The sequence below is a fragment of the Perca flavescens genome, chromosome 21 (genome assembly GCF_004354835.1).
Source record: "Perca flavescens isolate YP-PL-M2 chromosome 21, PFLA_1.0, whole genome shotgun sequence".
Taxonomy (NCBI): domain Eukaryota; kingdom Metazoa; phylum Chordata; class Actinopteri; order Perciformes; family Percidae; genus Perca; species Perca flavescens.
The window spans coordinates 20,504,451-20,517,490 of NC_041351.1; the positions used below are offsets into that span (position 1 = coordinate 20,504,451).

The window sequence follows — 13,040 nt, forward strand, 5'->3', positions numbered from 1 at the left end:
TGAATAAAACCACTGCAGTCAGTCATCCTCACTTCCACACCACGCACAACTAACTACTCTTAATAGAATGGGAGGCCAAAAAGAGGAAGTGCTGAAAGGTGTACAAGTCAACAATATACCTAAATTTGAATGTGAATCTCCCATTCAATGTACATATACAGTACAGACACACACACACATACATGCATGGGGTACTTTCCATAAAATCATCTCTCAATGCAAATCAAACCAGCTATTAGGCTAACTGAAATAAAACCATGCCAATCTCTGGGTATAGTGAAGGGTATGTGATGATGTGGGGCTATTTTAATTCCAAAGGCCAAGGGAACTTTATCAGGATGCATAGCATCCTGGATCCATGAAATAACTGGCCTTTAAAAAGAAAAATCTGCCTGCCTCTATGGGAATTTAACATAGGGGTGTGCTGACTTTTGTTGCCAGCGGTTTAGACATTAATGGCTGTATGTTGCGTTATTTTGAGGGGACAGCACATTTACACTGTTATACAAGCTGTACACTTAATACTTTACATTGTAGCAAAGTGTAATTTCTTCAGTGTTGTCCCATTAAAAGATATAATAAAATATTTACTAAAATGTGAGGGGTGTACTCACTTTTGTGAAATATATATATTTTTTTTACTGGCCAAGCATTCAGAAGCATTTCATAGTTGTTTTTTACACACACACACACACACACACACACACACACACACACACACACACACACACACACACACACACACGCTTGACACTCACTTGGGAGGGGCGGGCAGGATGGTGTGGTAGTTGTAGTGCTGCTGTTGCTGGTTGAGGATCTGCAGCTGCAGGAAGAGCTGTTGCTGGTGGAGGAGCTTAGCGTAGGACGAGTCCATCTGGGGTGGACGCTCTTTGTCTGCTTTCTGGTCTGGAGGGATGTACTGGTGGTACTTGAGCTTCTTCACCTACACCCAGGAAACACAACTTTTCAGAGGCAACTCAACTCTTTAACAGATAATAATTGATAGTTTAAAAAACTGGAAAAAAATGTGCATTCAGTATATGTACATAGGTGGAAAGACAGTAATAACATGACTACAGTCAAAGGGCAACGTATTTCCACTTGAGGAAAACAAAGTCTGGTGTATTCTGGTGTAGTAAGGATACTGCAAATGCTAAAACATGGTATCTCTTCCTCCTCTAGTATGGATTTCTCCTTGTATGATTGTTAAATGTCAAAACATCAAGTCTAGAGAGAAGCCCTAGCTCTTTAATTCTGAGAGAACTGACAACAAAACCAACACCAATCTAGAGGAGTGACAAATTCCAGTTCCTTGGTTAAATCTTACACAAAAAGATGAACTACTGTCATAAAACAGCCTAAAAGATATGTGCTGATAACTTTCCAAAGATAACTATTGTGGATGTATATTTTTTGCAGCCGTATCTCCTGTGTCAGTGCTTGTGAAAATGAAACAAAAAGCTTGCTGACCTTGGGTTTGCTGTCCTTTGGTTTCTTGGGTCTGTGTGGAGGACGGTCTGAGCTCGTCTTACACTGGGACTGCTGACAGAAACCGTGAGAAATGGGGTCGGGGAGGAGGAAGTGGGAAAGTGACGAGTTGAGGCAGAGTTATAGCAGTTATAGCTGCTCCACAAATAGAGATTAAGGTCAGATGTATTCATAAGTCATCCAATGTGCAGGATGTTCAACTCGGAACAGGGAAATATGTCATGGTTCTGTAATGGTAAAAAGTAGAGATGCACAGATAGGCCGGCCGGTGACCGGAATTGGCCGGTTTTCACGTGCTTGGCCATGACCGCCGACCGTGTCCGCGCTATTCTCGCACATGTAGGGAACCTCGTGAATTAACCTGCAACATGTCAGCTGTTTGGAAATTCTTCAGCATGTGTGCAGAAGATAACAAGTTTGCAAATATGCAACCCCTGCAAGGAAAAAGTAGGGCGTGGAGGGACAACACCAAAAACCAAAATCACATTTTCTTAGTTGGATATAGGATGTGAAAAGAAGGAAATGGTTCTAACATTGCACCTTAGTAGTGTGTGAATTTCCCACAACAGGAGTCATTTATATAGTTCTATTTTATAGTGATCCATTATCTGTTCAAAAAATGTTCTATGTTCTGTGCAAAATGTTCTATTAAAGAAATAAATATTTGAAGTGGTTAGAAAAAATGAAATTGGAATCGGCTAAAATCGGTATCGGCTGGCCTAACTCAAAGAAAATCGGAAATCTGAATCGGCCTAGAAAGTTGTAATCGGTGCATCTCGAGTAAAAAGAGTAAAAATAACCAGCATTACCCGCACCTTGAGATGTCCAGTAGAGGGGCGGGAGTTTATTGAAGTCACCGTCGTCCCATTTGTCACTTTAGGGAATGGGGAGGAGTCTGACCCATTCACCTGGGGAGGAGGGGGTGGTGGAAGAGGAGGAGGAGGAGGAGGAGGCGGAGGAGGTGGGGACTCTGTAATGAACTGAGAAGATATTACTCTGGTTAATGGCCCCGTCAAGTTTACCATCACTTGCTTTGTTTTATTCATTTCAATTCATTCTTTCAAATCGAAATTCTGTTTGTATCCTGGGATTGGTACCTGTGTGGGGGACATGTCCCCGTTCTGGGTGAGGACGTCAGAGGGGGACAGCTGAGGGACGGCACTCGAAGGAGAGTCGTGATTGGTTAGCTGGTCTGGTGACAAAGCGTCGCTGCTGTCTTCATCTAAAGACGAGCTCTCTCCCTCTGAGAAAAAATATTTTCAGATTTAGTGGAGGAAAAAAAAAGTTATCAAGGCAACTCATGGTGGTCTGTGATAGACTGCTGTGGCCAGTAAAACAACTCAATTCCTGGCTTCCACACAATGTGTTAAGAAGGGCTGTACTGGTAATGATGAGGGTTTTTTTTGTACCGCACCCATTTTGTGAAGTCATTCAAACTGCCGCAGCTATCACCATAAACAATTATTTTAATCATAGGTGTTAAAAAATAGTTCCTAAATTAACTTTTTCAAATGCATTCATTCCTGTAATAATAGTCTATCATCTATAGCACATACAGGACTGTGCAAACGTTTTAGGCAGGTATGAAAAAACGCTGTACACTAAGAATGCTTTCAAAAATGGAAGTGTAACAAAATGCAGTGAATGAACAGAGAAACAAGAGAAATATAAATCAAATCAATATTTGGTGTGACTACCCTTTGCCTTCAAGACAGCATCAATTCTTCTAGGTACACTTGCACAAAGTTTTTGAAGGAATTCGGCAGGTAGGTTATTCCAAACATCTTGGAGAACTAACCACAGATCTTCTGTGAATGTAGGCTTCATCAAATCCTTCTGTCTCTTCATGTTATCCCAGACATACTGGATGATGCTCAGATCAGGGATCTGTGGGGGCCATGCCATCACTTCCAGGACTTCTTGTTCTTCTTTACGCTGAAGATAGTTCTTAATGACCTTGGCTGCATGTTTTGGGTCGTTGTCCTGCTGAAGAATAAATTTGGGGCCAATCATACGCCTCCCTGATGGTATTGCATGATGGATACGTATCTGCCTGTATTTCTCAGCATTGAGGACACCATTAATCCTGACCAAATCTCCAACTCCATTTGCAGAAATGCAGCCCCAAACTTGCAAGGAACCTCCACCATGCTTCGCTGTTGCCTGCAGACTCTCATTATTGTTCCGCTCTCCAGCCCTTCGGCGAACAACCTGCCTTCTGCTACAGCCAAATATTTCAAATTTTGACTCATCAGTCCAGAGCACCTGCTGCCATTTTTCTGCATCCCAGTTCCTATGTTTTCGTGCGTAGTTGAGCTTTGCTTCCATGTCGGAGGTATGGCTTTTTGGCTGCAACTCTTCCATGAAGACCACTTCTTCTCCGGACAGTAGATGGGTGTACCTGGGGCTCCCACTGGTTTCTGGTTTCTTGGCACTGCTGGACATCTTCCGATTTTGAAGGGAAATAAGCTTGATGTGTTTTTCATCTGCTGCACTAAATTTCCTTGGCCGACCACTGCGTCTACGATCCTCAATGTTCCCTGACTTTTTGCAAGTGTACCTATAAGAATTGATGCTGGTTTGAAGGCAAAGGGTAGTAACGCCAAATATTGATGTGATTTAGATGTTTTTTTGGTCGCTCACTTTGCATTTTGTAAACTGATAAAAATAAACAATCATTATTTATATTTTTGAAAGCATTGTTAGTTTACAGCATTTTTTTGGTCGCTCACTTTGCATTTTGTAAACTGATAAAAATAAACAATCATTATTTATATTTTTGAAAGCATTGTTAGTTTACAGCATTTTTTCCACACTTTTTTGCACAGTACTGTATAATCTAAATGTCTATCTTTATTCCAGTGTTGTCATTAGGAGGCCGACTTTGCAGTAATTTTGGTCTGCATCAGACTCCACTCCGCTTACATGCATTTGGCAGACACGCATTAGTTATTGAAACGCTAGTCTCGCTTTGCCAGACCCTCCTCCAAAACGCGCTGAAGGAGGGTCTGGATACTCCAAATAGCATTTGGGATGGGAGGAAAACTCATATTATGCCCATTTTCAGGTGCATAATTGTATTTAGAGGTTGTACCTGAATAGGTTTAAATGGTTTCATTTTCAAAAAACACCATATTTTTGTTGTACTGCACATTGATGCAGCTCTTCTTTTCACCCTGTGTGTTGAGCTCTCTGTTTAAGCTAGAGAGTGAGACATCTCACTTCTGTTCCATCTTTGTTGGGAGTCGCACATGCGCAGCCAGTCAGAAGCAGAGTATGAGGGCATGCTACACTAGCAGCTAAGCGAGCATCATAACAATAAATAGTGTGTTACAAAGTGATGCACGTTTGTCTCTGAAGTAAAGGCTGGACTACAATAGAGCTGTTTGGAGCAGTTTGTGAACAGTGTTTCTTGTTGGAGATGGTAAGTCCCTTTGGGGTGGACTTTGGGCTTTTACACTTTGTAAACCTGTTACATGCACAAAAAGATGTATAACACAATAAAGGAAAGGGAAAAAGCCAAAAAGCATAATATGGGCACTTTAAACCAATTAGGATCGTCTTGGGCAGTGCTTGGGAAAAGCCGCGGTGCAGCTGCAAAATAATCTCGGAAGGAACTTGTTTTTGTGTATGTTTAAAAGTTGTTAACATAAAACTCAGATTGGACAGATGTCTAGCTAGCGGTCTGGATTTACCCTGCAGAGATCTGAGGAGCAGTTAACCATAGTCCTCAGAAATCCACCGGCATTTAAAATACCAACACAAAGGAAGCCCAAGGTAGCGGATATCCGGCCTAAATGAGTAAAACGCCAAGGACATACGCTATTGAAACGCAGGCAGAACGAGGTTTATCGACAGTAACTCACTTGCAAAAACAAAACAGATGTGACGCGGTGATAAGCTTGACTCTGCGGTGGCCGTGATAGCCTTATGTTACGGTCAAACACATTCATGTTTGATTGCTAAACAGCACTGACTAATTTTAGAGAAGTTAAACAACACTGAATGTCCTATCAGGTTTCAAAACAGGACCACAGTATGTGCAAACATAGTTGTTGTGTCATTTCTGTAACAGAGTTGTGTAGTTTAGTTTTCATGGTAGGATAATGCAACCTGTAGTTATTAAGGTGTGTATGTGTGTGTTGATACACTCACCCTTAAAAGTACTGTATTGCAAGTGTGTGCTGATACCTGGATGTTGCAATTACACATCTTAAGGTGTGTTCAGACCGAACGGAAATGAGATTTTAGAGGTGGGGCAATTACACACAAAGTCAGTGGTATAATGGCATCTCAATAATAGAGCTGAATATGTTTTAACTTGTAACCTGTAATCTGTCAACAAACGAGCCGAGTTCAGTCTGAACGCACCTTAAAGAGCCCGGTGTTTTGTGTTTACAACTCATCATGAACCTTCAGGTGTGTTTATGAGTGTTGCGGCATATTGTACGTGTGTGTGTGTGTGTGTGTGTGTGTGTGTGTGTGTGTGTGTGTGTGTGTGTGCGCCTGCATGCTTGTTTGAATGTATTGTTTTGTTCCATCTGTACCAGAGGCCTATACTACAAATCAAGATCAACATGCCCTGGATTTATTTCAGTTACCCAGCTTCACCTAACCTAATAACCGCGGTCCCGCATAAGCTGTGTCACGACGGTGGTCAACAACTAGTTCAGTCAACCCAGGAGCTCCCAATCCAGCGATGCGCGCGTTCACATAAAAGAGGTGGTGTTTGCACAGCGCGACCAATCGCAAACATCTGCCAGAGCCGCATATTTTACATAAGAAAAGCAAACTATAATTCTACATAAATATGAAGAACACAGACACGGTTTTACAGGCAAAACACAATACAGTCACTGCTTTCTACAACAGGAAGGAAAGCTGGCAAAATAGCCAACGATATATAAATACGTAAATTTAACGTTAAACGCTTATTAATATCACTTCCCCATCAGTCAGGCACACGATCTGACCATAATTACACTTGTGCTTTCCATAAACTGTCGTTGCTTTAGCCTATTATTTCAGTTGCGACCCTGGCAGTGGTAAGCAAACGTGAGAGAAGCGATGTGTGCATTGGAAACAAATAGCCTATTTGTAATTCCCTCTACTGAAAATCTTTATATTTCATAAAAATATCCATCGGGGAATGTTAACTGTGTTGTTGGTCTCTAAATGTTTTAACTTTTCTGAGCAAACCTCTCTCTCTCTCTCTCTCTCTCTCTCTCTCTCTCTCTCTCTCTCTCTCTCTGCGCACCAAGCTCCACCGGATCTTCTAAGAACGGTGACGCCATTATCAGTGGAGTATTGATTGGTCGGTAGGCGGTGCTTTTACACCGGTTGATCTCTAATCTCCAACATAACCTGCTCCCGAGCAGGTTAGGTGTTCAGCATAAGTTACCACGGCAATTTAACCCGGTAACAAGTGATCCACCGTCGTAATACACAAAACCCTGGGTTGAACCCGAAGTTACCTCGTCGACACCAAATCTTGCCTCGTAGTACAGGCCTCAGGTGTACGGCATGTTTCTGTTATCTGGATCCTGATATTATGTTCAAATGTGTGTTTGTATTTGTGTGTATACATAACAGTGTCTGCAATTTCTGGTTATTAATTGCTCTTTAGTGTCCATGCGTTTCTCTGAGTGTGACTGTAATGTGTGTTGATGGAGTTATGAGCGACTGAATGTTCTTATTAAAAAGTGTGCACATTTTGTACTGTTTTTTGAAGACATTTAGAGCGGTCTGCAATCCATGTGTGTAGTTACCCAGCGGTGAGTGCACAGGGCAGTCGACAGACAGGATGTTCTTGTGAACCAGTTCGATGGGACCTGGTCTGTGGGAGATCTTGTCGTTGAGGTCGTCGGCCAGTCGCGCTCGCTTCAGCTGCAGCTGCTTGGCCTGCAGGGACGGCTCTGCAGACGTCTCTGTGCAGGACACAGCGAAGACAACATGCATGCATGCAACTTCAATCATCAAGTAGTTTAGATAGATAGATAGATATGCTTTACTTTATTGATCCCAAATTAGGAAATTCCTATGTTAAAGCAGCAGGTAATCCAGGCATTGCACGGAAAAATATACTGTATATCAATGGAAAATAAAGACAATAAATAATACAAAATTAAAATATCTCAATACAGAATACAAGAAAAAAACATTTGCACTCTATAAATATAACATATGAGAGAATACACAATATGAGATTAGACTACAATACACAATGCATATACTAAACTACTACTTCTAAAATATAAATTATAAACAAAGGATTTATTCTGATGTATAAGATACCATCAGGTAAGTGCTTTGTAAACAAAAGATGTATATCGACATAATCCCTTTAAACATGTCGAAGACAGTCATTAAGACAGGAAGTAGTCACAGTTACGGAGTTTTCTGAGAATTTCTGAAGATCATAGATACTGAGTTTTAAGGCTGTTTGATTCTAAGAAATCTCATTTTTACTCAGTCCACATAAATATAAAACAGGAACTGTACCTTAACCTTATCAAATGGAATTGGTTCCGTTTTGTTTACTGTATTGTTCCTTTTTTAATAAAGTTTCATGTATTTCATCGGACCTTAACTTTTCATTCTGCACAACTGAAATTACTAAGGCAATTCTTCAGAGCCTAAAAAAAATGAAGTTCCACTTAGAAACTCACCCTCCAGGATGTGCATCCTGACCAGCTCAGAGCGCTCAGGACGACACCGGATCTTCCTCTTCAGATAGTCCTCGGTCTGGGGTGTGTAAGAAAAAGGAAGATCACAAGCAAAAGGATGAGAAACAATAAAGAGGATGGGGAAAGACAAAGACAATGTGAAGGGCACAGGAGAGAGGCAACACAGCTGCACAAAGTCCTTAAAGTGATGCTTAGCAGATGTGAATCCAGCTCTGTGTCATCTTTGTGTGGGCAGTGTGTTTAGATGAACAGTGTTTGGCTTCTCTCCGTGGTGCCAGTGAACGGAGCTCGGAGAAGCCGAGGTCTGCCGAGGTCGTCTTTCGTGCCACGGAAGAAAGCCACAAACCGCTCATCTGCCCCCACTGCCATGACACAGAGCTAGATTTAAATAATTTGTCAATGGACTGATACAGTAAATCACATATATTATTGAGTTGCCATGTTTGTTGCATTGTGTTGCATTGCTTTGTGACATAACTCGCATTGAATTTTGTTGTGGATGATGTTTATGCAGTTGGTGCTTTTTTCTTTTATTTGTAAATTTATAAGTAAAGATTGTTCTCGTTGCCAATGCTAACTATAATACAACTAAAAGCATCCAAAAACCAGGTATTGGTTGAATTACTATTCCATGACACGAATCAGTAATAGAGTACAACAAACTATGAATTATGAATTTAAAATAAGCAACTTTGTATGATGGCCGCTCCAGATTGCAGCGAGAGGTAGATCTGACCTTGGGTAATGTAAAATAACATGCTAATAATGCTGAGCAACCCTGTTGGTTTGTGGCGCTCCTTACCTAAAGACTACTACTACTACTATACGTATGGCACCTTAAGTTTTGATTTGTTATTTCCTGTCAGCATAATATTAAGTATCTATACTGACAGTAAAATTCAATTACAAATAGTGCTTTGCAATTCAAGCTGTTTAAACATACTGTAAGCGTTTTCCCCCTGCAAAGCTTAAACAAAGCAAGTCCATCGAGGATGAAGGAAACTCAGTACTTAAGACACTCACCCTCGCTCGCTCCAGACTCCTCCGCTGTTCGTGAAAGGCTGCCGGGCTCTTCAGCGCTGCATGGAGAGAGGGATGGAGAAAGAGAGAGGGATGAATGCAGCTCACAAGGACTCTAAAGAGCGTTGTGATGCTCCTTTCAGCAGGTGACTGTGAGAACAGATACATCTACAGTATAGAGGAAGAAAGACTCAAAGCAGAAGTGGCTGCAGGACAAGAGGGGTCAGGAGTGCTATTCTAACCACACACTCAGATGACAGCTCAGTAGGCTGATTAGCCACTGCAGCATGCTGTGTGTGCAGGAATAAAACAGCACCTTTCTTTCTGCAGCGAAAGCCAATTCAGTTATTACAAATTAAACTGCACCTGCAATCCATTTATTTGGCCTGTTGTTTGGACCTCAGTCATGTTATCATTGTGCTCATTGTGGCTTTTACATTGAAGCAGCTATGGGAAGTGTTTTGCGTTGTGGCCAATGGTGGTGGCTTATTTTAGGTAAGTTAGGTTTTAGGGTGAAAAAATATTCAGACAAACCTCAAGGCTGTAATCATGACCATGAGCTTTCCCAAACCTTAACCCGGCCGTTTCATTAGCCTAAATGTAACCATGATGCCTTCAATACAGTTTTTTTCTACACTTTCTCTTAGCTTAAACTGAGAATAGAAGTTTGAATCTACATTTGGACATATTTGAGATTTGTGGATAGCAGACTTTAAAAACTAATGCAAAGACCAACTGTCTGTGGGAAAAATTCTTGAGCACTAGTCGTCTGGAGTGGATCGTTAAAAAGGAGCACAGAGACAGAGGAGAGTGCGGACTCACGGATAGACTGCTGCGCATAAAGAAAATCTACATTCATCACGGCACTCAGCTGTGACTGCCTACAATGTACTAGGGGTGCATGATATATCGACTTAATATCGTTATCGCGATATCACGTTGCGCAATATTATATTGAAAGTGTTGCGATAAGTATGCAATATTTTTGTTTATTTTGTGGAGAGATGCGTCCCATCTGTTGGCTGTGTGGATTAGTTGTGTTTGACTTTGAGCCCGCTTGAAATGCTATAATGATCATGTTTCATTGGCCAGTTACCGTGCCACTTGCACATGTTAGTACACATCAGCACACGGTTCCACTACGTGACAAACCCTATGGAGCGTAACACGTGACGTGTGTGCATATTGCAACAGAGAAATAGATAGAGACAACAAAACGGAACGAATCATGAGCGCATGATATTATCCCCCACAAAAACCGGTTGCGTTTAATACGCCAGAGCTAGTCAAACAAGCCTCGCTAGCGAGTGTTTTTGCTAGTGGCACAAAGTACGACAAGAACTCGAAGAGACATACCGAAATCACCAATGCTATAACGTACTATTTGGCCAAAGATATGATGCCTATTCACACAGTGGATTAAAAAAGCCTTCATCAAGTTCTGAATGAACTAGACAATAGGGTACCAAATCCCATCCTGCACCTATTTCTCACAGGTAGCTATCCCGCAACATTTTAAAAGGCAGTGCAGGCAGAGTTTGGAGTCGGATAGATTGAATATTTTCCATTCACGACCGATCTGTGGTCCAGCCGCACTATGGAGCCGTATGTAAGTCTCACTGTGCACTATATTGTTATGAATCTATGAATATTGTTACGATGCGAAATTAATATCGATATCGCTATATCACATTTTGTCAATATCGTGCAACCCTACAATGTACCTATTATATGGGTGAGGGTGTAAATGTCCATGTCTACGTGGTATGTGTGAATGGAAACACGTGTTAATGAATTTTAAGCCAGACAGTTAACGCCTTAAAAGAAGGCCTTTTTTTATTTTATTGACACAAAAATGTTGGTCCAAAACTTCAAATATCTAAAGTTTTTGTTAAAAAAAATTCAACGCGGGATAGTTTCATGGACATTTTGTATGTAACATGGTTTGGTCCCATTAAGATATTGCAGTTTCCAATTTAATATCATAACTAGAAAAGGTAAACAGATGCACACAAAGATGTTTGCTGTATTTGAGGAAGGATATTGGCAGTGGCAGTTACAATGATGAAACACAGCATTCATCGGATTGGTTAACTTAAGAGCTGATGAAATCCCTGCTAAAGGAGTGGGAGTGTGGACATTCTGGCTACAGTGGGGCATCATGTGTGCTAAAGATGACTGGGCGGGGGTGGGCCGCGTTCCTCATGTCACAACCCCTGAGGTTCAAAGAAGAAGACCTACATACCAGTTGTGACATGACCAACACTCAAGATCACAACAAAACAGCTCAAAACAGGCAATTGGTCAGCTGATCCTATCACTATCGTCTGCTGAAAGTCAACAAAATAATTCTTGCTCACGTAATAAGGGTTTGACGGATGTCAGTTTGAATATATCAGACTACTGGCCTTTTGTTGAGAATCAAATATCAGGCAATTACCTTGTTCACTGAGATTATTGGAAGACGGTGCAATGAAAATAAAATATGCATTTTAAGATGCAGTAGGTAAGACATATAAAACTAACTTTCTGTCATATTTGCTGAAACTGAACCTATGTTCAAGTAGAACTACATTAAACAGTTAATTTAAAAAAAGAATCTGTCTCCTCTGGCTCCACCTATAGCCTGTAGTGCGATTTGCAAAAATCCACAGCTCTCTGTTCATACTACTGATCAAATTGCCTCTATAGTATTGAGTATCGAAAAATGCCTTGTCATTCAATACCAAATTTCAATACCTAAGGAGTAAATCTCAATAGGGTCAGTGAGCCAATAAGCATGCAGCATGCTTGTACCGAGATCGAATAATGCTGGTGATTGGCTGTCTAACGTTACACGTTGTAGAGGCAAGCAGGAACGACTCTTTGTTATGCACAGAGACTGGGCTCACGTGTGTGTGTGTTGATGTATTTTGAAAGGCTTGGCTACAGTGTGTGTAACATGGGTGTAAAGGAGCTAGTAAATAAAAAACACAAATTGTACCGTAATATGTAATGTTGTAATTTCTTTTAGTTAAAATCTCAGATGCTGATTAAAAAATGTTCAAGTAGTCAACATTATCAGCCAGAAGCTCAGTCATACTAGGATTTCTTTGTTGAATTACTACATCATATGAAAAACATGACTGACCTCTGGACACAGGGGCATCGTTATTGCTTGTTCACCCATATATCTATGCATTTAAAATCTCCTAATCTAGCACAATTATTACCTCCACTAAGGAGGTTACGTTTGATTGTCAGCAGGATAACGGAAAACACTACTGGCCCGATTTTCACGAAACTTGGTGGAAGGGTGAAGCATGCACCAAGGAAGAAGCCATTAACATTTTGTAGCGGATCCTTATCACGGGGCAGAGACAAAAATTATTTGTCACTTTTGTTAACGTTGCGAGATAAGGCATTAGGCCTTGGCAGAGGTCTGCACTCTCTAAGTGCCCTTCTAGCTCTAGGTTGTATTCTCTTGTCCAGAAACACCCCGCTTCACACTTAGATAGTTGATATTGACACATTGCACCAACAGCAACGTAGGAGCATCACCGCAGCAGGTGGGAGGTCAAGGCTAACAACCCTGTGGTTACTGAGAGAGGAAGGCTGGAAAGTTACTCATTAACACCACCTACAGTTGCAAAACCAGTGTGAGGACCCTTCATCAGTTTCCCATCATTTCAACTGCTCTGCAGCTGGACAACGTGGTTGAAATATCTTACCATTATTGATATACACATTACAATTTGGACAATTCATGGTATCCACAGTCTACTGATTCCACAAGTCGATAAATGATGATCACCCTGCTTGCTCTTTAGCAGTTCAAATGATCTTCACTGTCCTATAATTCAACAG

General features: G+C 41.1%; 1 protein-coding gene across 11 annotated transcripts in view; it reads right to left on the bottom strand.

Annotated features, from left to right (window-relative positions):
• mrtfab (myocardin related transcription factor Ab) overlaps positions 1-13,040 on the bottom strand; it is a 76,153-nt gene that overhangs the window by 9,582 nt on the left and 53,531 nt on the right. For 7 of the 11 annotated variants that reach the window (XM_028567620.1, XM_028567619.1, XM_028567621.1 and 4 more), the window contains 7 exons: positions 9,198-9,253; positions 8,157-8,232; positions 7,257-7,415; positions 2,586-2,731; positions 2,298-2,468; positions 1,471-1,542; positions 759-943 (listed from right to left, as the gene is read on the bottom strand). In XM_028567620.1, the coding sequence (XP_028423421.1) occupies positions 759-943; positions 1,471-1,542; positions 2,298-2,468; positions 2,586-2,731; positions 7,257-7,415; positions 8,157-8,232; positions 9,198-9,253 (865 nt within the window). The remainder of the gene's footprint in view (positions 1-758; positions 944-1,470; positions 1,543-2,297; positions 2,469-2,585; positions 2,732-7,256; positions 7,416-8,156; positions 8,233-9,197; positions 9,254-13,040) is intronic. The other 4 variants (XM_028567623.1, XM_028567617.1, XM_028567618.1 and 1 more) reach the window with 3 other exon arrangements.